General features: G+C 41.8%; 1 protein-coding gene across 2 annotated transcripts; it reads left to right on the plus strand.

Moving 5' to 3' along the window:
- Window positions 1-397: 397 nt before the first annotated feature.
- On the plus strand, window positions 398-19,440 carry reps1 (RALBP1 associated Eps domain containing 1). Of its 2 annotated transcripts, XM_018682533.2 has the most exons (19): window positions 398-1,160; window positions 2,794-2,917; window positions 4,985-5,214; window positions 5,913-6,075; window positions 7,325-7,455; window positions 8,354-8,516; window positions 8,612-8,675; window positions 9,450-9,604; window positions 11,051-11,172; window positions 11,609-11,689; window positions 13,054-13,141; window positions 13,240-13,341; window positions 13,618-13,678; window positions 14,361-14,559; window positions 14,684-14,878; window positions 15,476-15,565; window positions 15,719-15,873; window positions 15,986-16,091; window positions 16,175-19,440. In XM_018682533.2, exons 1-19 carry the CDS (start codon window positions 1,008-1,010, stop codon window positions 16,241-16,243), a joined length of 2,451 nt encoding a protein of 816 aa, XP_018538049.1. In that variant the 5' UTR covers window positions 398-1,007; the 3' UTR covers window positions 16,244-19,440. The 2 variants fall into 2 exon arrangements, with proteins under 2 accessions (XP_018538049.1, XP_018538050.1); XM_018682534.2 differs by lacking the exon at window positions 11,609-11,689.
- Window positions 19,441-21,051: the final 1,611 nt, after the last annotated feature.

The raw sequence follows: 21,051 nt of genomic DNA on the forward strand, positions 1-21,051 counted from the left end.
TTTAAATAATTAGCTGATGACTCAATCAGACAGAATATCCACGGGAGATAAGTTTCATTTATATATATATATATATATATATATATATATATAATTTAAGTGTCTTTTTTAAACGAAAATAACAATAAAAATCACTTAAACCCTTATAAAATGCCAATATTTGCAATTTTCTGTAATTTTTTTATGATAGTCAACTCAACATCTTCAGATTTTTGACTCTTGGTCAGACAAAACATGTTCATTTAGGCTTCAGTCTTGGCCAATCAATCAATCATTTATAAAATATTGATAATAAGATATTGATAACAAAAACAAAATCGTGGTTTTGAGTGTGGTAAATTTGGCACAGTAGTTGAAGCGCCTGTGATCGGGTCTTTTAATCTGAAGACTCTTGCCGGAAGTCTCCTGTTATCCCTGAGTGGCTTGACGCTGGTAGTAGGAATGGCGGCTATGATCACTAGAGGAAGGAACCCAGAGACCCCGAAACTTTACGTCTAACGGCCCCGCCTGAGGAATTTGTTTCTCACGAAACGCAGAAACGCCGTCCCGTTAACGGTTTAAAGGGAGAAGAAGTATTATAACGTGAGATTAACGCGGTAGATGTCCGGGCTGAGCGACTTGCTCGTTAGCTTGACGTTAGTGCCACTGACTTTGAATCAACGGTAGCTGTTAGCTCGCCGCTCCACCAGCCTGGCTGGCCCAACAAGTTAACTAAGTGATTAACTGTATGAAAGCGTTCCGTATTTGAGTCGCGGAGTGGGGATCGGCTCTCTTTGTCAGCAGCTGGTATTAGGGACTTTTACAGAGAGCGGGATCAGACGACAACAAGTCGACTCGGCGCGTTGTGAACATTATTATTCCTGCTAACCTCTACGTTAGCTAGTGCACTAACGCTAGCTAAGTTGGGATCCTGAAGTCTCGCCCATTTTTTGGATCCTGCCCCAGCCATTGGCTAAGGGCTAATCAACAGCCAACTAGTCTGGTTTTCAGGTCCGATTGGTACTACGATGGAAAGTCTAACGTTGAGTGATGTCGAGCAGAAATATTACTCGGATTTGTTCGTTTACTGCGACACGGACAACACCAAAAAAGTGGCGTCCAACGGGAGAGTTCTTGACCTTTTCCGGGCGGCCCAGCTACCCAGCGAAGTTGTCCTGCAGGTAAGCTAGCGTTAGCGACTGCCAGTTTTTAAAGTGTTATCATCAGACTGTGATGGTGGCCATGAAACGTACAGCTGTTGGTGGTTAATTTACAAAGTTCCCCGGCTGTCAGAGCTGACCTGTCAGCCAGTACAGCTATGGTTAGCCTCGGTGGTTAGCAATGCTGCGCAGCAAAAGAGACACACCTTCTTCTGGCTAATGTTAGCCTTAGCCAAAGAGAGTAGGCAGCCAAGTCTCGTAGTTATTCTTAGTGTGAAATTTGTGGTTTATCATAACATTTTACACATATAACAGAAGCTGGTATGTCTGCTCTCCAGGTGCCAGTTTGTGGGCATGTGTTGAACAACGACACAACGTAGCAAATCATGTCCTCAGCAGCCCTATGCTTCAGATTCCTGCCCACTCTTTCCTGTCTTTTCACTCCATTAACAGCTGCTATTTTGCTCCTTACTGGGTTGAGCTGACATGGTGGACATGCAGGCTCAGTGTCACTTGTAAGTGTGGTTTTAAAAAGTTGTCACCTAACCTAGACTGTCCCAAAAATCCCAGGGTGAAGAGTCTGTTTCCTACACAGACTTTGTAAATATGATCTGACCCACAGACACATGTTGTCTTCTTGTCAGATTACAGTATTCATGTTGTGGTTATGCCTCAAATAATAATCCCATCCACACCTTCCCTGCTCTGCCTGTTATCTGTGAGTTATGAACAGCCAGTTTAACAGCAGCAGCCCATTCTTGTGACTTCAGGTCTCTCGGCAGGCCAATATTTGCAGTTTGTGAGTCAGCATCCTTTTCAAGGTCAACAAGGGGAGCTGTGTGGTGGAAGAATTAGGCAGTGTTGTAATCCTCCACTTTCAAAATGTGCACTGAACGCTGCTGTGGCCTGCAAGACACATGCAGCTACAATGTCATGTTGTAACAGGGCTGAGAAAAGTGACTGGTGCTTTGTATCCACACATACTCAGAATAAGTCCTTTGTCAGCAAGAAGGGGATCAGTCAGCTGTGGTGGGCTGTCGGTGTTGTGGCTCACTGTGCCGAAGGACTCATGCTTAAGGAGTCATTCTAATGTTATGAAGTTTAACTCCCTGGGTATTAATCATCCATTGTGTCCATATGTCAATCATGTAACCAGACTGTACATTATACACTTTCTCTGTAAAGTGCTTTATCTCCTGTGTGTTTCTACACACATTTCAAACATATTTTCCATCGAGCTACTCAGTCTTCCATTTTGTATGAAGTCTGTTCAGCAGTGAGTGAAGTACAGCAAAATATATGATAATGGCCTATTACTGGCTGGACCCACTGAACATCTGCCAGTGAACAGCTTCAGTGAGAATGTTGCTTGTGTTGTTTTTGTGACATTAGTGGCATTAAACCAGTTAATCTGTGTCACCAAATGCTTCTGGATTTGTGTGTATAAACATTTTAAAGTCAGTAAGTCTTTTGAGACCTTCAGCATGACATATTCAGTGTTTACAGTTTTGCTTGTGACCACTATTTTCTTATGTGTGTCTTAAAGAGAGGAGACCGGTTCTTCTCTTCCATTTATCAGTAATGGTTCACATCAAGCGTTTCAGATGAATACAGTGTTGTTAACTGTTCCTCCCTCTCCTTCGTGTGGGTTTAGATCACAGAGCTGTGTGGAGCCACTCGGCTGGGTCACTTCGGGAGGAGCCAGTTCTACATCGCTCTCAAGCTCATAGCCATCGCCCAGTCCGGGCTGCCCCTGAGGGTGGAAAGCCTCAACTCAGGTGAGTCCCCGGTTGAATTTAATCATTGTCACTGTTTGGCACCTTTTTCTTCTTTGGCCTGTTCTTTTACTTGAGACAGAAACCCCTCTAACACCAGCAGGAACAGATTCCCCCCAAAAATACCATCACATAACAGCACACCAGGTTCTCTGGCAAGTGCCACTGAACCTTTCTTTTTAATGAAATCTTTCTGCTGCTCCAGACTGGTGAAAAAGGTTTTTATATTTTAGGATTGATAACTTATTAAATTTTGAAGAGGTCATGGGACAGAAAGCAAAGGGCGGTTGTTCAGTAAGATTAAAATAAGAGACTGAGTTGGTTGTTCAAATATGAAACATTTAAAGCAGCCAGTTCCTGGGAGTTACTGAGGTTTATCGGGATGCATGTAGCACTTTGTTTTGGTACACAAATTATTTGAAGATTTGCACATACATTCTAAAATTAAAAGAATATAGAAGTAGATATAATGATGTAATGTGTTTTTCTTTAAGTTTAGTATACGTGCTAGCAAAAGGTGCATGTTTTATTTTCTTGGTGTTTGACAAATAGCAGTGGCTTACAGTTCCATGTGTGATGGGCCAAATGTTTGACATGGCATGGAAATTTACTAACTAACTAAACAAACAAACTGACTTAGTAAGTAACCAACTTTAGTTTCAAGCTGTAAAGAAAGCGGCCTGTGTTTAAAAAAGGTGTAAAAACAAATTATTTTTAAGGCTTTTCTTAAAACTTTTACATGCCTTCAAGTGCTACCAGTGGACACATCATCTGTTGTTTAAACTAAATCAGAGACAGTTCATCTTAGTCAGCTGGTCATTAATCATAGAGTTGGTGGTTCAGTCCCAAGCTCCTTCTGTCCATGTGTCTGTAAGCAACCTCAAATTGCTGATTATGTATGTGTATGGGGAAAAAACTGTTTCAACTGGTTTCTATTTCTTAAGTAAATAGAGATTGTAGTGTAAACCCTCAGGGGTTAAACTGCAAAATTGCATTTTTCTGTTTGTGTTTGGTGCAACATCTTTCAATAAAAAGAAAAAAAAACACAATGGAAGATGTATGTCACCCGCTGCACAAAGTTACTTGACTGGGAGTGAAATATTGCAACATATAATGATTTCATAATTTGATAAAAAATATAAGGAACCACAGAGGTCAGCCACTTCCTTATAGCAGCAACATGTGATGTACAATGTGATGGTTACTTGATTTCTGGAGGTTTCAGCTTTGAAATCCTTTCTCTTGTATAGTTGAAGCTGTCTCAAAAATAGACACAGTGAATTATGGTTAGAATTTATTGAATATGCTTGTTTACTTTGTGTTGTCAGATGAATGGTGAGAAATCAGAGAAAAGGTTAAATACTGGTGTGTGTGTATACAGTGTTGTTTCAGTTGTTGTGTGTTTTCTAGAAGATGATCACATTGGTGCTGTGTTCAGGTCTGTTTGACCACTACACATCAGCTCTTTCACTTCACAGGTGATGTTTACTGTTAAGGGGCTTGTTTGACCAGGTCGGTCAGTTTTCAATCGTGACTGTGTATTTTTGGTGAGTTTCAGGGCTGCAGCTAATAACAGGTGTGTGTTTACAAAGGCTTTGAACGCAGCTCAGCCGCTCATAATCAAGGACTGGAACTATCTGTTTTAGAAATCGACAGTCGAGCACACAAACACACCATTTACTGCAGCAACACTATCTTTAATAGACCAGAGTTCAGTGCGTGTTTCATTTTGAGGAAGTGGCACTACTCTCTCTGAAAGGGTTACTCTCACACTGCTATCGTAATACAGCCGTTACTTTATGCTTAAAAACCTGTAGACCACAGCTGGGACAGCTTGTTCCTTCTCAAGGCATTCTGGGAAATGTAGGGAGTGGATAAGTGATGATAAAGGAAGAAGAAGTCAACCCAAATGGCAAAAAAGAATTTCTGAAATCCACTTCACAGGCTGATGATATCTGACAACTTTAGCGGAGTGGAAGAGTGATTTTGGTCTTCTAGCTTCTTTCCTGAAATCAATATGAAACAAGTCTTTCCTCTAAATCCTCTGAATTGGATTCCTGTCTCACCCAGTCAAGGACCTGCCGCTGCCCAGGTTCGTGGTGGGCAAGAATGAGGCAGAGGCGAGGCACGCAGCACTGTACCAGGACACAGACAGCCAGGGGTTGTACCCAGCCTCTGCCCATGGGGTAATACCCAGACCACCGGGGAGGGGACACCAGAATAAGAAGGGCCCCCCATCCTCCACTTCGCTTCCTGTCCACGAGGTCATCCAGCCCCTGGCACCCAGCGTAGAATCACAGGTGTGTTATTGTACTGTTCTTATCAAGGCACGACTGTTTAAACATGCTCTTTTTATTATCTTAACCTCCCTTTAAAATGCATACATAGAACGAAGGAACACGTCAAGGACTGGGCTTTTTAAAGACATTTATGCTCTCTTTTCCTACAATTACTTCAGCAATAACTGAATTAAATATGGACTTCACTGTTATCTCTCTTTTGTGGAACATCATACACTTATTTTATTTCCTGCTACGGCCAAAACCAGCAGCTACTAGTGATATGCTACTGGTATACTGCTGCATTTCCTGTGTATTTTCCTGTGTACGTCTAATTGCTTCTAGCTCATAAAACTGTCTGGCATTTTCCGCTGCTGACTTTTCTCCTTCTCAGCTCTTTATCTGTTTGCATCTATTGTGAAATGTTCATTCACTGGTTGCTTGAACATCCCCTATCAAATAAAAACAGCTTTTGAAGTAGCATTTATTGGCCTCGAGTGTGGCATGTTCAAGATAGAAATCTTGTAGTATTTGAGATGGGATCAGAGAGTTAACACCCATAATATGTGAAACCGTGATAAGACAGTGGTGGCGACGCTGAACTTCTGTTTTTCTGCTGCTTATCACATTAGATTTATCACGTCTGAACATGGTCATTCTTGTTATGTCCATTTTTTAAAATCTGAATTTGTATCTCATGTGTTTGATTGCATTTCTAGCCCGAACCAACATCCCCGGTGGTCTCCCCTCACCAGTCTCCCCCCACCTCCCCTCACTCCTGGAGGAAACACAAGCGGCAGCACAGCGGAGGAAATGCAGACAGACCGCCGGTGGTGGCTGCAACTGGAGCCGTGTGGACGCAGTTCAGAGAACCACAGACAGGTAACATCCACTTACTCACGTAAGGTTCAGTCATAGACCAGTTCTGTTTGCACGGTTCACTGGAGGTGGCGGTGTTTTCCAGGTATGATGGAAACAGCATGTTTGTTTTGAAGAGTGTTGTGATTCTTGAAATCCACGGTTCGGTTCTTCCTTCAGTTTTTTTCAGTTTTGTTTTTGCGGGTGCTTGTGTTAGATCACTCTACCATGATTTTACCAAAATAGTCACGAGACACACACAGTTGGAAGACATTAAAATAGGTGTAATGTTTGAGGGTGTAATAGGTGTAAGTGAAACACCTATTTACTTTAAGATGGACATTTTTTGCTCTTTCCTGATGTTTTATTAACCCAAACAATTAATTGATTCAGTGAGAAAATAATCAGCCGATTGATTAATAGTGAATAACCTAACCATTAGTTGCAGCCCAAAGTTAAAGTCAATAGGAAGAGGCCCCAAGTTGAATGATAAAGCTTCTTTTTTTGGGAGAGTGGAGTTCTTTCTAAAATTGAAAAGAGTAAATTTAATACTAATGCATACCAGCTGTCATATTACTGTGACTATAACAAAGAATAAGCTGAGTTTCACTCTTTGTGGGCCACAGGAGATGATAACAAAAACACCCATAATGAAAAAATGTGAGAGACGTGGCAGAAAAGTTGCCACTAGTTTTGATTTGTAGTGAGTCAGCATATGGGGCAATGAGGCACACTGGTTGTGTTTGTGTGACTTCCTGGTGTTTACAGCTTGGACATACTGTTAATGATGCTTGCTGAGAAAGACAGTTACTGCCGTTAGTCATTAGGGGAACAAAGCGGGCATCACATGACCTGTGCCCTACTTTCATTAGTACAAAATGTGGAAGAGATATTACAACAACAAACAGTATGAAAACAACCTTTTCGAAGGCTGCAACAGTTAATCAGCTAGGTGATTTTAATTGGTTAGCTGCTATTTTGATAATCCAAAAAACATGTTTTAAGTTATTTTCAGAAAAAAATGCCAAACATTTGCTGATTCCAGCTTCTCAAACTTTAAGCATTTCTTCTCTCTTTTCTTTCTCAAGTCATCAGAATTGGTCTCTTTAGGCTTTGGGAAATTTCAGCTGCCATTTTCACCTGTTTCTGACATTTTATAGATTAAATCATTGCTTGATTAGTCAAGAAAATAAGCCCTAATCCATTCACAGTAAGACTTGCTGTATATTTAAGTCGGATGTGACTGTACGCTTTAAACTCCTCCTCCCTCCAGGTCCAGTGTCCGGTGATGGCATGTGGTCGTCCCACTCGCCTCCTCCTCCAGGTCAGGAAAGTTGGGTCAGTTTCACAGCAGACACCCCACCATCCAGCACGGTCCCAGCAATGCACCCCTCGTCAGTCCAGGTAGGGCAGCGTGATGCTTTTGTCACAGTCTCAGATTGAAAGCTGGACACAAACACTGAATTTTCCCAATAAATGACTCACTTTGTTGGTGCTTCATATTGCTCTGTGGGAAAGCAAACCTGCTCTTTTCTTCCATCGCTTATAAACATGAACAGAGTAGGCCAGGAATTCATCATTTTCATCATTTAATTTGCTAAAAGTCGGCACATGCCTTTTTTCAATCCACATCTACAAAAGACAGAGCAGAAATAAGCTCACATATTGCTGAGGCACAGATTTATAGCTTCAGGACACAGCAGTGACCTACAGGAGATGGTACAATAAGTAATTAATTTAGATTAGCAGGTTATGAGAATGACTCTGCACCATATTGTGAAAGCTGTTTTAATTGTGCCGGCAAACATCATCAACCTCTTTCATCAGACAGAAAGGCGCCATTAGACGCTGCAAACATAAAGCATGAGATATCACACCAACCGCAGTGGTGGTTCAAACATCAGCCAACATTTTATATCAGTGCTTTATCTGCTAGATTGAAACTCACCCAGCTTGTGTGACATTGCTCAGGCAAATCAAGAAACTGTGAAGGCCCCTGTGCCCAGTGGCTAATTATAGAGAGGCATCCTGCTGGTTTTTAGTTTCTTAGATGATTTTATTTAATTTTGTCTGAGGTAATAACATGTTTAGCTCAGAGGATGGGATCTGATGCTGGGTTTCTGTCTGTCCCATGAGTCCAGTTTCTCAGAATTACACCAAGGTTTTGGTAAAATGAAACTAAAAGTTTTCACTGTGGCACCTTTGTTTCTCTTTACTTAATTATATATTTGATCATGTATACCCTCTAGCTGGTGCTACTTTCTTAAACGTCTCTGTAAACATCCCGTTTGGTTTCACACAGGAAAGCACAACAATACGAACAGTGGCCTCAGCAGCAACGACCAATGAGATCCAGCGACAGTCCAGCAGCTACGATGATCCATGGAAGATCACGGATGAGCAGAGACAGTATTATATTAACCAGTTCAAAACCATTCAGCCAGACCTCACCGGCTTCATACCCGGTAGGAGACTGCATAAATAACACACACATAGAAAACCAGCTCTGTGATTCCTGACTTGACTGAATCCTCTCCTTGATGTTTCTGTGTGTTCCCAGGTTCAGCAGCAAAAGAGTTCTTCACCAAATCAAAACTACCGATTTTAGAGCTGTCACATATTTGGTGAGTTGTAACTCTGACAGTCAGGACATCTAGTGTATCATCAAGATGTCTGAACCAGTGACTGTAAAGATGGACGACATGACAGCTTCCAAAAAAAGAAGCCAAAACATCTCGATGTTGATGGACAATCAAAGTACACGCCAAACACTGGTGTATTTTAAGTAGTTATATGATGCTATAAAAAGGATTGTGATGTCAGATTGACAGCTGCGATTGACTTGTGATTGGGTCGGCCTGGTGTGTGGGCGGGACTTCGATACCATGGCTCCAGCAGCCAATCACTAAATGATATCATACGGGAACCTTGGATTGAATCCTGCCCATTGTAGTACAGTACATTTGAGAAGCCATAACCACCAAATATTTGTGATTTTAGTTTTAAAATTTCACTTTAAATTGTCAGTTTAGAAACATTTTGCCTAACCGCCTGATCAAGTTGAACCACAGTCTACCAACCTGCCATTGTTTTGAAGGGGAATAAAATTCCAGTTCCTGGATAATTACACAGTTAATTGCTGCATATCAAAAGCCAGTTGTCAGCTCATGTTACCGTTCTTACAGGCTCGTTTGCCTTGAAGGGAGCCGTAATTTCAGTTGTCACAGCTTGTTTTCAGCTCTGCACACTAAGTGTTGTGTGGAATAGGTCTGATGCTCCCTGCTTTCATGCACCCAACACATGTGAACTATCAAAAGCAGAAGTAGATTTTTTTGAACAATGTGGGGAATATAAATCGCATACTGCAGACTCACCAGCGTGTTATGTGTGTTTTGAAGGGAGCTGTCAGACTTCGATAAAGACGGAGCGCTGACCCTGGATGAGTTCTGCGCTGCCTTCCACCTGGTCGTGGCCAGGAAGAATGGCTACGACCTCCCCGAGAAGCTGCCTGAGAGCCTGATGCCAAAGCTGATTGACCTGGATGACTCAGCAGGTAGACACAGACTCACTCTCTGCTGCTCCCTCCCCTAATTTCTCAACCTCGGGTCTCATAAAACCTGTCAGGTGACAGCACTGCAGTGTGCAGAACCTGCCTCTTGTTGGTTGCAGTTCATTCATTTAACCGGGCTGTCAGCAGAAAAGAAAATGAAAGAAGCCTTTGCAGTGGAGCTCATCGATTTCTGTATTTTAAGAGTTGTAGCCACACATAATGCAAAAATCTTTAGGACACAAAAACAAAAACTGTTTGGGTTTCAAGTTTCATCCTTTTAGCCATCGATTGCCAAATATAATACCCACAGAGTGTTTGTTTATCATTGCTATTTAGAGTGCATGCCAAACTGTTGCTGTTAATATTATATCCTCCGGTGAGAGCAGAGGTTATAATATTCACCTTAGAGAAACTGCAGATAATCAAAATGGATGCTGATGCAACCGGATCAGGAGTTTCAGTAATTCGTGTCTGAGCGAGAAAACAGACAGTCATGACTGCCTCAGCCCTCAGTGTCATGCTATCCATGCAGATGAGTTTTAAGCTTTTCTGTCCTTGCCTCAGTTTCTCATCTGTAAATGTGATTTAATTGAAACGTTGGTTTTCTGCAGCACTTTTCTGTTTCTGTGCCAAAATCCGCCTGTGGTGTTTAAAGGAATAGTTCAACGTTTTGGGAAATATGCTCATTTTCTTTACTGACAACCTTAAGATGAAGACACTGACGCTGCTCTCATATCTGAAACAGCCAGAAGCCAGTAACTTCCTGAAGCCTCTTTGTGAGGAGACACCAGGAAGCCACTTCACTTCACCCAGCCAAGAAACAGCCCAGCACATAACTCTCCCTAAAAACACAACATGTCATTTTTACACTTTGGTTTTTGTATGGAGTAAACAAGCAAGTTATAATCTGTTAATTAGAGAGCTTTTCTGGTGCTGGCAGGAGGATTAGGTTAGGTTAGCTCTGGACATAATAAGCTGTTTCCTAACTAAATACATCCTAAAAGCTAACTAACTTTAGCCTGTTATTGCATTACACTTATAGATCTATAAACATAAATATAATGCTAGACAGACATGTAAGTAACTCAGTGCGGTTACACAGTTATGTGCACGTGCAGACTGAATCATACTTCTGGGAATGGATAGGGTACTGACAGACCCCTCCACCTCGGCATAAGTGTCCCTGTTGTTTCCTCTTGTGTGCTGCAGGTGCTAAATGGAAATCATTAGCTGCACGAGCCAATGCTGTATACAGTCCCCCGAATTCTGCAGCAGGGTACACTGGGACCAGGTGTGGCTCGTGCAGCTAACGACCCTCGAAGGATTTTTTTACTCACACCTGACTTTTGGTGGATAATATCTTCACATAAAGGAACGTTTCTCTGATTAAAACCAGAAATAAGAAGTGGAATAAATGACTCTAACCTGTGTCTAACTTCTCCTACGCAGAGGTCCCGGAGCCAACTGCAGACGTTGGATACTCGGGCTCCCCTGTGGAGGTCACCCCCAACAAGTCACCCTCCATGCCTTCACTCAACCAAGCCTGGCCAGAGATGAACCAGAGCAACGAGGTTCCCACTTACACACACAATCACCTACTGTACTTTCACACACACACACATCTACATCTGTTTGCTTGTGCTGTGTTTGCATTTGATTCGTCTCATATAATTGCTCAGGGTTAATTTGGTGACCTTTTCCTCACCCATCCATCATGAATGGATTGCCGCTCCATCCTCTTCATCATCAAACATAATTACTGATAATTCACCACCTCTTCTCTTACTTCCTGGACTGTGGTGGTTCTGTGTGAAAGTCTTACGTTACGTTTCCACACACCCACACCACCTTTCCCCGCCCGCCGATGTCACGTCACCACGTCGTCTGCCGATGACTGGCGATGTCACATTAGGGCCGGTGATGGCTCAGAGTGATGATGTAAATGTGTGATGTCACTGCACTGGCTGACTGACATGTTTTTTCTCACTGTCTGTCTGTCTCCTGCAGCAGTGGGAGACGTTTAGCGAGCGCTCCTCCAGCTCACAAACTCTGACCCAATTTGACTCTAACATTGCACCAGCTGACCCTGTAAGTCAATCACTTAGTATGCATGGTTTCACCATTAATGGACAGACATTAACCCTCTTTGGATCTCTCTCTCTCTCCCTCTCTCTCTATCTCTCTCTCTCTCTCTCTCTCTATCTATCTCTATCTCTATCAATCTCTCTGCATGATGTTCTTTCAAAATGCGGTCCGCTGCATCAGCAGTGGATAGTGTTTGTTGTGATTTGGCTGGCTTAGCTTCTATTGGACATCACCTTTTTTTTCACTAGTGCATTCGCAGATTGTGACAGATAAATGTTTCCATGTATGGTCACTGCTCTAGGTATTTAAAAACTGTGTAAAAAAATTCTGTGGTGCTTTGTCATTTACTGTGGAACTTCCCATGTCCTCTGTGAAGGTTTTTCTCTGTCAGGCAGAATTTTTTCTCCTTACAGCAATAACTGGCTCTGAAAAGTGCAAGTACTTACCCTCACAATTTGCCTTACTGCGAGAGTGTGCATCTTTTTTAGATTGCTTTTATGTGCTCGGGAGTTCTCGGCAGAAATCCCAAGATAAAAATCACTGAGCAGAACCTAAATCGTATAACTCAATTTATAACTTTTCTTTTTTTTTCCCCTCACAATTTGGAATGGCACATCAATGAGCTGCCTTTTGACAGGTAGACATTTTATTAAGTGTGTGTAACATGAACAAAGGATCACGCAGTGGATTCACAGTGCACTAAAAATGTCACTTGTGTAAAAGTATGTCAGTATTTTTTAGAAAACTGTGCTATAAAACTAAGTTTTTATAATCCAGACAGTGGCTTCCATGTGTGATATGGTGTTAAATATTATATTACTGGATTAGTAAGTAGCATTTTAATGTTGTAGTTGGATGATTTTAACTATTTTATATGTTTTCTGTCATTTAATATATAACAATGCATCATATTTTATAAGATCAACACATTTTTAAGTAAGTGGTGACCAGTTATAACAGAAAAGGAGTAAAGTAAAATCTCTGCTTTTGAATTGTAGTGCTGTAGAGGTATAAAGTAGTATAAAATGGAACTACTCAAGTAAAGTACAAGTACCTCAAATTTGTACTTGTACTGTACTTGTGCAGAGTAAATGCAGTCAACTCACCGCAGCTGACAGATGTTGCCACCCTCTGAGCCCTGTGCTCTCTCTAACAGAGTGAAAAGAAGGTGTTTCTTGTATCACAGTGGTTTTTCTATGAGAATATTCAGTATATATTCATTTGCTGTTATTTGTCAACAAGTCAGTTAAATGATGGAGTTGGAGACGACTCCTGTCGTGGACCACAAATCACATCTCTGTCTGTGAATCTCCCCTCTTAAATCTGCCTGTCTCACCCTCCTGTCGCTTTGTCTGCCTCTCCTCCAGGACACGGCCATCGTTCACCCTGTCCCCATCCGGATGACGCCCAGTAAGATCCACATGCAGGAGATGGAGCTGAAGAGGACTGGCAGTGGTGAGAAACCCTCTGGCTTCATACCTGACTGATTTATGCAGTCCAGCCAGTATATAAACAGAACCTGATTTGTCATGTAACATAATCTGACCTTTTAGACCACAACCACCCCACTAGTCCTCTGCTCGCCAAACCTCCTGAACTGTCCGAAGAAGCCAAACTACCTGCCTCTATGAAGTTTGTAGCCGCCAACACTGTAGGTGAGTAAAGGGAAGGTCTCCTGGGAGTGCACGCTGAATAAATCTGCTCCCTTATTGTTATAAACGGTAAATTATGAGCAGTGTCAGAGGATATTTTGGGCTAAAGAAACTTTTCTTTTCAGATGCATCATAAACTGCACTAACTGCTCAGTGTTGTCATTTTATAACTGTGTTGATATTATATTTCTGTGTGCTTTATGTGATGAGGAAATGAGTAAAAACATTAAAAGACTGATATGTCAGTAGACTGACAAAGTGTTTTTTGTCTCCATGGAGGTGATGGTTATAGCAGTTCAGACTCCTTCACATCAGACCAGGAGCCAATCACAAGACAAAGGTCAGTAGCTATCACTTTGTTCTTTTTATTGCTCACATTCAGAGCTGAAATGATTTGTTGATTCATTGATAAGGCGCCCAACAGAAAGATAATAATGACCATAATTGTTCTGATAATCGTTAAATCAGATGCACCACATTCTCAGGGTCCAGCTTCTTCTTCTTCTCTGTCACATTTAATACTTATGGAGGCTCATTTCTGCCAATGTGATGAAACAGAAAGAACATTAAAGTCATCAGAATGAAAAACTTAATATCTTAAAATAATGAGAAGTCATTATTTTGAGAAGGTTTCTCATTACAATGACTGGGGAATTGGGCTTCCATAAAAACACTACAGTGAATACCTTGGGCTTTGCAAAGTTGAAATGGCCATTTTTTTCCACTATTTTTTGACAATGATCGATAGATCAATAGACAAATAATTTGCAGATTGTCAGTTGTCAGTTATAGCCCCAGTTATGTTTGTTGTTTTGTTGGACTGCTGTAGATGAGTCCATGCATTTTTCATTCATCAGGAAATCATTGCATTTTATATTTTATGTTTCCTCACACTTTTATTTGTCACCGTTGTCATATTAGGTGATGAGGGGAATTTTGTTTGTATAAATTCCACTGTAAACAGGTTGAGTAAAAATCTGTGTCCCATCCATAATTTTAGAAACATAACTGTTTGTGTTCAGGTCTCAGTCTGGTACGTCTCCAGAGGCTCTGAAGGTGGTGGCCCCTCCTCCCCCTCCACCCCGCCCTCACCCCTCTCACTCCCGCTCCTCGTCTCTGGACATGAACCGCACCTTCGCTGCCACTACAACCGCAGGACAACCACAACCCTCCACGATAGCTTACCCGCCTGCTGTGCCTCCTCGACCGCTGCCGACACAGGTCAGACAGACGCAGACAGAAAATTTGAAAGTGACTTTTTATGTAATTTATGTGTCATTAACCCAGTTTTAACAGCAGCAACAGTGGGATCAGAGATAGTAGTGCTCTGTGCTCCTCTCCACAGACATCAGTACCACACACCGGGCATCGTGTGGAGGCAGAGGCTGTACCAGGAGGCGGGGCGGTGCTCACCACCACCTCCCCTCAGCAGATTCCTCAGCAGCCCAACTTCGCAGACTTCAGTCAGTTTCAGGCCTTCGCTGCTTCTGAACAGCCTTCCAGTCTGCCCGAGGTCGACAAACACAGCGAGGCGGGACAGGTGAGTTGTTAACCTGGACAGGTGTGTCTATATTTCCACGTCGCTCATGATATGTAATTATTAATGAATAATTTCTAAACTTTGCAAGCCAGATGAGTCTTGTTATGTAACCATACTGCGAGAAACACCCAGCATTTCTCTCCCTGAGGCCACTTTCACACAGACACATTGACGAATGCTTTGTTACTGCCTGTCTGCGATCCAAGTGTTCACTGCAAAGAGTCACAATGCAAACATCAAGCTGTTAAGAGCCAGTTAATGCTCTCAAAACAAAAGCTTTTATACCAGAGAACAGGAGGAGAAGGGGAACATAATATTGTCCCCCTGTCGACTCCCACATCCAACATGAGAAAGGTGTGAGCAGAGGAGGTTTTTGAAGCTTTTCAGCCCAATCTACTGGCTCATTACCTGGGAAATAACACTTAACTTTAATCTACCAAAACAACAGCACTTAAGTGTTATTTACCATTTGTTTGTAAGTGTGCTATTCACAGTGATTTGTTTTTGGTCAGAAAAAGATGGAGCTGTATATATTGAAATTTACTGTAGGTCTGGGTGTCTCTTGTTAAGCTTTTGTAAATGTTCCCGTGTCTACAGGTGGATAAGGCACCAGAGGGAGCTGGCCCTTTGAGAACAGTGAAGAGTGACAGCCAAGTAGATGAGAGAACCTCAACTACTGTCAACTCTGTACGTCAACATCCTCTGAAAGCGACTGTACAACACATTATCAGAGTCCTGTTTTACAAAGATCAGAAGACACAGAGGAGAGCTTTTGTTGCAGTTTTATCCTGCTCGGTTTAAATACATGTTCATTTTATTTTGGTTTTGTTTTCCCATCAGGTCAAAGGTTCATCTGGTCCACTAGCTCCTCCTCCTAAACCCATACGCCGGAGGTTGAAATCTGAAGACGAGCTACGACCGGAGGACGAGCAGCACGGCCCGCAGAAATCAAACGTCATAGCTGCTGTCCTGGCTACTCAGCCCTCCATCCCCAGGTAGGAAACTCTGCTTGCTGGTTGATAAGACTCTGGAAAGTTTTGTTTAAATGAAAGTTGTTGTTTTTGTATCATGTCTAAGTAACAAGTGTGTGTATTTGTGTGTCTTCAGGTCAGTAGGAAAGGACAAAAAGGCGATTCAAGCTTCAATCAGAAGAAACAAGGAGACGAACACAGTGTTGGCACGACTTAACAGTGAACTGCAGCAACAGCTGAAGGTATGGACGATGTGTATTTTAATGTTTTCTCTCTCACTCCTTCTCTGGAAAAGAAAAGTCACTCACAACTCATCATTTTCCAGGACCTGCTCGAGGAGAGGATATCTCTGGAAGTCCAGCTGGAGCAGCTCAGACCTTTCTCTCATCTTTAACCAACATGAGGAGGGAAACCTGGCTGTAGTTCATCCGAAGCAAGGCTGTGGGCCTCAGTGTGACCCCTCCCTTCCATCCCTCCCTCATTCCCTCCCTCCTTCCTTCCTTCCCTCCATCATCCTGGCTTTCCCTGGAGGCTCCGACCTGCCGCAGGACGCTCCGTTAAAAACTCTCACACTCAATCACACACTCATCAATCATAAACCGGAAGGACCTGAGAGCACAGTCTTAAACCAAGAGGGAGGAGGTGACAGGAGTGTGAAGGAGGGAGGGTGGAGGATTTTACAAAACTGGCACTTTTCAATTTTTCTCCGAAGGTGAGGACAACAGCAAACTGAGAAACGGTTAGGAGAAGCGGACGAGACGCTGCAAATGCTGGTGTCTGATTACTTTACTCTCTGAATGACTGAAGAAGAAAGGCGGAGTGTGTGAGTCACGTGTTTGTGTGACTGTTTGTGTATTTGTGTTCCTGTTTAGTGACTTACATGAGGCTGGCATCAGTATGTTTGTTCTTTCTCGGGGTGCAGACTCCGCCACACCAAATTAAAAATCGGGCAAATTTAAAGAAACAACTCAACATTTTGGAAGTACACCTATACACCTTGTTTCTTTGAGTGAGAGGAGAAGATTTATATCAATCTTATAAGCGTGAATTACATAGATGAAATCTGCAATTAGCCTAGCTTAGCATAAAGACTGGAAGCAGGGGGAAACTGCTAGCCTGGCTCTCTTCAAAGCTCAAAAATGCATCTATGAGCACCTGTAAAAGAAACCGTAATATAAAAACAATAATTTGTGATTACACACTGAAACTATTTCATGTAATGCTAGAAAGAAAGTGAATAAGTGTATTCCCAAAACTATTTCTTTAATTGTCTTCTTGCTTACTGGCATAACTTCATTACCGTTGCCATGAATACGCACATATATAAAATGGGAGAATAATCATGGAAAACAAGACTCTAAAAATGTTTCTGCTTTAAATATCATTAAAGACAGTTTGTTCTGCTGAATGTCAGTGGCTCACCACCATTTTCAAAAATAAAAATCATTAAAAATAGATCACAGAAACATGTTGCACCTCATATTAGAGGCTTTGAAAACCGTGGAGAGTCTAAAGCAAGAGCCTACGTTTGCCACTAAGCAAGGAATGCAAAATTGGCATTTTTTTGACTGGAGTTTGGTGTGGTTGGTTTCCCCGTAAAACATACAGGGCTGCCTCTGGACAGGACTCGTGTGTGTGTATGTTTTTGTGATGCCTTTAAAGGCTAAATCATCATGGTGAAGGCTTTTTTGACTCATCCTGTGACATGACTTAAGCCCACATCCCTCTCCGTACTGCCCCTTGAAGTCTACATATAAATGTGTGTGTGTGTGTGTGACAGCCTGACATGATGAACGAATGCTCTCTCTCTCTCTCTCTCTCTGTTTTCTTTTCCTCTCTTCATGTTACACATGTTTGGGGATTGATGTGACTGAATGGTTTAACTTTAATGCCAAATGACTGAACTATCACTCTCACCTCTACTCGGGCTGTGTTTTAAAGAAAAGAAAAAATGCAACCTCTCCCCCCCCCTCCTTTCCTACAGTTTTTTTCCTTTAACATAGCTGTGGCTCAACATTTCAGCTTTCCTTTAAAAAAAAGAAAAAGAAAAACAACCTCTCATTCTTGATTCCTGAGGTTATTTTCAGCCGTTAACTTCACCTGGATGGGGAAGCATTGAGACGTTCACTTGAAGGGTTTGGAGAGTTTTCAGCTGCTTGACTGCAGGAGGCGGCGTTTATGAAGAATTGTGTTGCTGCAGAAGAAGAAGAAGTTTTCCTGCGATTTCCTGCTCAGCAAACACACATGCACAGATCCAAACCGACGGTGCAGATAAGAGTTGATACTGGTTTGAGAATTCAGCTGTTTTCCAATCGGGCAATCGGCACTATGCAAGCACGGGGGCGATACATCTCCACAGACCAACTATACTTAGCTGTTTGTACTATGATAGTAGCAACTGTGTGAACAGTATACTCTGGTTTTTGTATCGTAGATCTTCCAGAACACCATCTACTGTATGTTTGTGATTCATTTTTGCCTTTTTTTTTTTCGTACTGATGAGCAGTCCACTTCCCCTGCCCCTCCCCCAGCTCCCGGCTACAGAGGGAAGTAAACTCAAGATCAGTGTTTTTTGTTTGTTTGTTTGTTTTTTGTTTTAATCAGGGCAGTTTCACCTGAAATCTGCAAGATGAAGCTTAACAGGACTACAGACGGAGACCAGTCAACAGCATGGGAGACCTGAATGACCCAACTGCACTTTGAACTTAACTCCCCCCAGTCCCCTCCTCCCTCTTTACTTTCTTTTTTTTTATTTGTTACGTCCCTTCCTTAAACCTTTGCTTTCTTTTAACCTGCATGTTGTTTTTGTCTTTCACGTGTATTTAAACAGAAAAGAAGATGCTTTAAGATGAGAAAAAAAAAGAACCACTTGAGTTTTATTTCTTCAGTACAACCTGGAAACTGTAAGGTTTTTGTGCCAGTACCCTAAAATATCCTGTCTTGTTTGGTTATTTAGTTTTTTTTTTTTTAATAAGTGTGTTGTCCCTGGAGCTTCCTGTGTGTTGGTGAAGAATTTGTCTTCTTCTTAAAGCCTTACTCCCCCCCCCCCACTGGCGTTCAGGTTTCCACGGTGGCTGACTGACCTCTCTTCCTTGTTGTATCAAGGCTCGCCTTCTTTTTTCTGCTGTTGAGGACGATGATGTACTTGGTGTGTGTGAGCGTGAGCGTGTGTGTGTGTGTTATATTGTTTCCAGACCTGGAACTAATACCATTTAAAACCCTATTAAACACCTTCATGTGGGATTGATTTATGTTTGCTAGCACAATAGCTCCCTCCTCATCCCTAAACTAAAAAAAAAAGGCAATCCAGGCAGGCAGAAGCAATCAGTCGTTAACGAAGTCTTTGATGGGATTTTGAATGCTATTTGCTCCCAGATCTGTGTTGTATATTGTATATGATACACACTTTTGGACTCATATGTAAATTTGCATTAATTGCTGACTAACAGCGAAAGAATATTCTATTTAATTCCTTCTCTCTTGGCTGTGGGATCCTAGATGTTTAACTGCATGGATGTACTGTATCTCTGCAGAGTCAACTAGCAGCTGTGTGATTTTTACACAAAAATAAAAACGGCACAATATTTTAAACGCTGCTCTCTTTACTGACTTCTTTGTTTAGACGAGGAACTGGTCCAAGATGTATCAAACTTTCAAGAAATGGTCGGGAAAAACTCTTAAGATTGAGGAGCTTTGCAAAGGGAAGCTTAGTAAAGTTTGACTGTTCCTCAGTGCAGTGACTCTTTAGTGCTATACAGACTCATATTTACCCAGAATGCACGCCTGCAATCACTGAATCACCAAACGCAAACCTCCAGAGATGATGTGTCAGGGCTGCATCACATCAATCATCAAACTGTGGCTTCATTACTTCCTGTTTGCAACACATCAACTTCAAGAACTGACTCCACTTGCTACCTCTCGACAGGTGCCATGGTAACGAGATAATCAGTGTTATTTACTTCACCTGTTTCATGCTGTGGCTGATCAGTGTGCAGTTCTATGTGTGGGCATCCCCTGTCTAAAAATTACACATTTTTATTTATTTTTTTAAGTAAGTTGACGATAAATACAACATCTGTAGCAAACAGACATTAAAAATTTTGTTGTTGTTTAGAGTGGCACCGAAACACTTAAGGTTAAGTTAATGAAATACAAATGAACTCAAATTAAGTTAACATTTGAAGACGTTTTTAAAATGTCTGTCTGCAGGTGTTAAACTCAGTCCTTTCCTTAAATAGACAACAAGTGCTTTATTGATTTTACAAAGTTATGACAATAAATCCAGAGACAGAGTTCACAGTGACTACAGAGAGACAGAATACTGGTTTGAGCAGGTTTTATTAAATCTTTATGTATTGCTTCATTGCTAGGCTGTTTTACAGAGGGACTCAAAGCAATCCTGACTTATCAACTTTCCCAGATTTAACCTTTCCAAGCAGTGACTTTAACTCCAGCAACCACTCCAACCAACTCAGATACGAACTATCAGAGATCTGTAGAGTGCGCAGATCAGGTCATTAAAGTCACTGAAACAGCCTGAAGAAATCTGCACTTACTTTAGTTTCATTTAAGTTTTTCTCTATTGCAACAAATGAAGTTATTTATTGAAGAAAATATCAGTTTAATCTACGTGTGTTACAATGGCTGAATGCAGAGAATAAACCATTTCAGAGTTGATTACATCAGTTTTGGTTTTTAACAGAAACGCTCATCAATCATCGAAGTGCCGTGGCCCGGCTCACATATGATACGAGGCCTTCCTTGTGTTGGAGGTATGACAGACAGGAGTGAGGCCAGTTCTCTACTAAATATGTTCTCTTACAGCAGGACGAAGAGCTCTAACGTAACAATATAAATCTCTGAGGTTAAACTGTGTCATTTGCAAAAGCAGGACTTTGAGAGGATTTACAACAGGATCAGTGGGGTCAGCTTCGGGTTTTATTTTCTTCTTTTCCAGGTTTGTGTTTTGATGAATCCAGAACATTCTCTTGTCAGGGGACAGTGCAGATCCAACTGTGAATTTATTTGACCACACTGAGGAAAAAGAAACAGAGAGTCAAGTAAATCCAGTTGCCTTTGTGCGCTACATAGAAATACCCATGACCTGGATGTAAACATGAAGCCAAAGCCAGCGACTGGTTAGCTTAGCATAGCTTAGCACTAAGACTGAAAACAGTTGCAGACGTGTGGGTGCTATCA

The sequence above is a fragment of the Lates calcarifer genome, linkage group LG7_1 (assembly GCF_001640805.2).
Source record: "Lates calcarifer isolate ASB-BC8 linkage group LG7_1, TLL_Latcal_v3, whole genome shotgun sequence".
NCBI lineage: Eukaryota > Metazoa > Chordata > Actinopteri > Centropomidae > Lates > Lates calcarifer.

What these genes read in the sequence shown, in the direction of transcription:
- reps1 (XM_018682533.2), top strand. Translation starts at nt 1,008, where the DNA reads ATGGAAAGTCTAACGTTGAGTGATGTCGAGCAGAAATATTACTCGGAT. An exon ending in CACCCAGCGTAGAATCACAG is followed by an intron (nt 5,215 to 5,912) that starts GTGTGTTATTGT and finishes TTGCATTTCTAG; the next exon opens with CCCGAACCAACATCCCCGGT. An exon ending in GTTCAGAGAACCACAGACAG is followed by an intron (nt 6,076 to 7,324) that starts GTAACATCCACT and finishes TCCTCCCTCCAG; the next exon opens with GTCCAGTGTCCGGTGATGGC.